The sequence below is a fragment of the Cyprinodon variegatus genome, unplaced genomic scaffold (genome assembly GCF_000732505.1).
Source record: "Cyprinodon variegatus isolate N-32 unplaced genomic scaffold, C_variegatus-1.0 Scaffold1320, whole genome shotgun sequence".
NCBI classification, from domain to species: domain Eukaryota; kingdom Metazoa; phylum Chordata; class Actinopteri; order Cyprinodontiformes; family Cyprinodontidae; genus Cyprinodon; species Cyprinodon variegatus.
The window spans coordinates 141,312-144,464 of NW_015151773.1; the positions used below are offsets into that span (position 1 = coordinate 141,312).

The 3,153-nt window shown below is 45.9% G+C and overlaps 1 protein-coding gene across 1 annotated transcript in view; it reads right to left on the reverse strand.

Moving 5' to 3' along the window:
* Nucleotides 1-1,380: 1,380 nt before the first annotated feature.
* Nucleotides 1,381-3,153, reverse strand: part of rad54l (RAD54-like (S. cerevisiae)) — a 9,858-nt gene continuing 8,085 nt past the window's right edge. Inside the window, exons 11-15 of the mRNA XM_015402214.1 lie at nt 2,447-2,605; nt 2,290-2,368; nt 2,040-2,219; nt 1,799-1,962; nt 1,381-1,685 (exon numbers count right to left, since the gene is read on the reverse strand). Of these exons, the coding sequence (XP_015257700.1) occupies nt 1,484-1,685; nt 1,799-1,962; nt 2,040-2,219; nt 2,290-2,368; nt 2,447-2,605 (784 nt within the window). The 3' untranslated portion in view covers nt 1,381-1,483. The remainder of the gene's footprint in view (nt 1,686-1,798; nt 1,963-2,039; nt 2,220-2,289; nt 2,369-2,446; nt 2,606-3,153) is intronic.

Sequence of the window (3,153 nt, forward strand, 5' to 3'; positions counted from 1 at the left end):
ACTGATCCCTGTGGTAATCCACAGGTAACAGTTTTGTTTATATGGAGGACCAGCTCTACCATAAAAATAAATAAATGCTCAATAAATAAATAAGCATACAATTAATTGCCCCCCAAAATACAGTAAACAAATAAATGTAGATAGAAATTAAATTATACAGTGAGACATAAATGTATATATCTCTTTTAATTAGCTTCTTTGTCTTTCACCTTTGTAATAATTACCTTATTTATTGTCAGTTATAATCTTCAACTATATTCATTTATTACTTATGTTTTTAAGTATTTATTGTTGTACATGTTATATATTTGTCTGGTTTATTCTTCCTTTTTAATTTTTAACCCTATTTATTTCTGCCTCATTATGCAAATGAGGAGGGGGCGTGTCTTAGAGGACACCTTCTGCTGATTGGTTGGCAGCTCATCTTTTTATCTCACAGACCTCAGAGGATTAAAACTACCTTGATAATTAGATCAGGCAACTTAGTCATTTTTTTCAAAATGTATTTTATTGCCATCTCTTAAAAACTAATTTCTGAAATTATCAAATGTTGTGGATATTTATTTTAACTAATAACTACGAGTGCTTACAGTCTAAAGTAGATGGAAATTTAAAATTTTTGACCTTAAAGCTCCTTCAAAAAGAGAAACTCTTTGTTAATGTTTTTTTTAAGAATTTATTGGTTGACAATTAAGTTTCAGGTTTTATTCTCAAATCAGCCGTTGGCAGTTTGTACGAATGACTAGATGTTTTTTTACCCTGGGTCTCTTTGTCATACCTTTAATTCTAAATATATTTACTCATGATCTGTAAAATTTACAGACTTCATAAACACCTAATGTCATGCATCATATAAAAAGGTATAATTTGGCCCAAAAAAAGACCGCTGAGGTTTTTGTGGATTTTCACGCCAGTAGCAGCGAAGGTCACTTTGGTAAAAAAAACAAAAAAATAAACCATAGCAATAATTTCAGAGGTTTTTTTCTGGCCTACATCCGTCTTCATCAATGACTTTTTGGGTTATTATTTTTTTTTCTTACATTCAGTTTTTTATCCAATCAATTCACTCATTTAACCAGTTTCTGTCCTGCAAGGTTAAAAATATTTAACAAAATTCATTTTTACGTGCATACATTCTCTAGCTTGAAGCTACAGAACAGCAGATAAACAACCAGAGCGCCGAGCAGCAAAGCAACTGGACAAGTTTGACGCAGATTTCTGCGTTTGCACGTTTTTGACGCCTAAAACGCTTCTGATGTGACCCTAGCATTAGCCAGCCACTGTGAGCAGCTCCGGAGGCGGCCACTAGAGGGCGAAATATAAAAGGTCTCCTTCAGATCAATAAGCAATCAATCAGATATCAGACGAAACAATCATGAGTTCATTTTCACCACTTTTTAATAAACAACAGGAAAAAAAGAGGCTATAATACAATAAATAAAACTATCTACAGCAGCTTTAGAGCAGAGTGGGCGGAGCCTATTTATGCCACGCCCTTCTGGTTCTCATGGGAGCGCTGATGGAAGACAAAGGAGACGGCGCTGTCCCAGGACGCCTTCAGCACCTGGTCTCTCAGTCCCTTCTTGTCAGAGCAGTGGTTCCACTGGGAGAGGTCACTGGTGCAGTCGGTTCCTTCCGGAGGCGGCCGGACCTCTCTGCCGTTGACGCAGCGGCGGCAGTGAAACCTGCAAACAGGAAGGAGGTCCGTTAGACTTGACTAAGCCACGGTCTGGTACCAGCATCGGTCCCATAAACCATCTCTGCTCTGTGGCGATCCGGCTTCAACCGTTGTTCTTACTTGTCGTGCGTGTCGCTGTGGGTTTCCTCGCTGAGGGTGAAGAGTTCGCGGAGCTGTCCCAGGGAAAAGTGGCGCTCCACGTCCTGCTCCTCGTCCACCACGCAGCTGCTCAGCGCTTTCTTATGGGCCTGTCTCTGCAGGATCTTCTCCTCGATGGTCCCCGTCTGCCAGAAAACAAACATCCATCATCTGCAGAAGGTCCCGGTCTACCACACCTGCCACCATGAAGAGTCTTCCTCACAGAGATCAGTCTGTAGACGTAGCAGGTCTTCTTCTGGCCGTCTCTCCACACCCGGGCCATGGCCTGCTCGTCGTTGGCTGGGTTCCAGTCGGGGTCAAACATGACCAGGCGGTTGGCGCCGATCAGATTGAGGCCACACCCCCCTGCCTTGCTGCTCAGCATGAAGATGAACTCGGGGTTCTGTGGGACACAAACGTCAGGCTTCAGCTCCGCCTCCCAGCTTCAAAGCAAACCTGTTCTTCAGACTCACATGTGGACTGTTGAAGGTCTCCACCACCTTGGCCCTTTTCTTGATGGACATGGTTCCGTCCAGTCGGACGTAGAGGTACCTGAAACACACCCGAACCGCTTTGGTTAACAGACCATTCCATTCCATCAGAACCCGCAGAGACCTTCCTTCAGTTCACCTTCTAAAGCGGCACAGCTTCTCAAACAGGTCCAGGGTTTGGGTGTAGTTGGACACCAGAACCACCTTATCACTGGTGGTGGATTTGGTCACCGCCAGGATGTAGTCCAGAACCAGCATCTTACCTAGACCAGAGGACAGGATCAAATGGGAGCAGAACAGTCATTTTAGAACCCGACCAGAGCTGTGACCCAGAAACGCCCACGGCTGGCAGGATCCGGAACCAGTCCTAAAACCATCTACCTGCTGCCAAGCTAACTGGAAATGATCTAACCCACGCATCTCCAAGGTGGGTCCTGGAGGTTCCTCTGCTTCAGCACAGCTGATTCTGATGACTGAAGTTCAGCTGAAGCCTGTTAATCAGCTGCTGCAGCAGGAAACCTCTAAAGCCTACAGGACAGTGGCCCCCAGGGGCCCACTATGGGGCCTGATCTAACCGGTCTGCTACGGTTAGAAACTAGACCAGTTAGGGACCAGAGCGGTCCAACCCGTAACCAGTCCCTAATCCGACCGCCCTCTAACCGGTCCCATCCGCCTTCTAACCATCCGCCCTCCAACCGGTCCCATCCGCCCTCCAACCGGTCCCATCCGCCCTCCAACCATCCGCCCTCCAACCATCCGCCCTCCAACCGGTCCCATCCGCCCTCCAACCATCCGCCCTCCAACCATCCGCCCTCCAACCATCCGCCCTCCAACCATCCGCCCTCC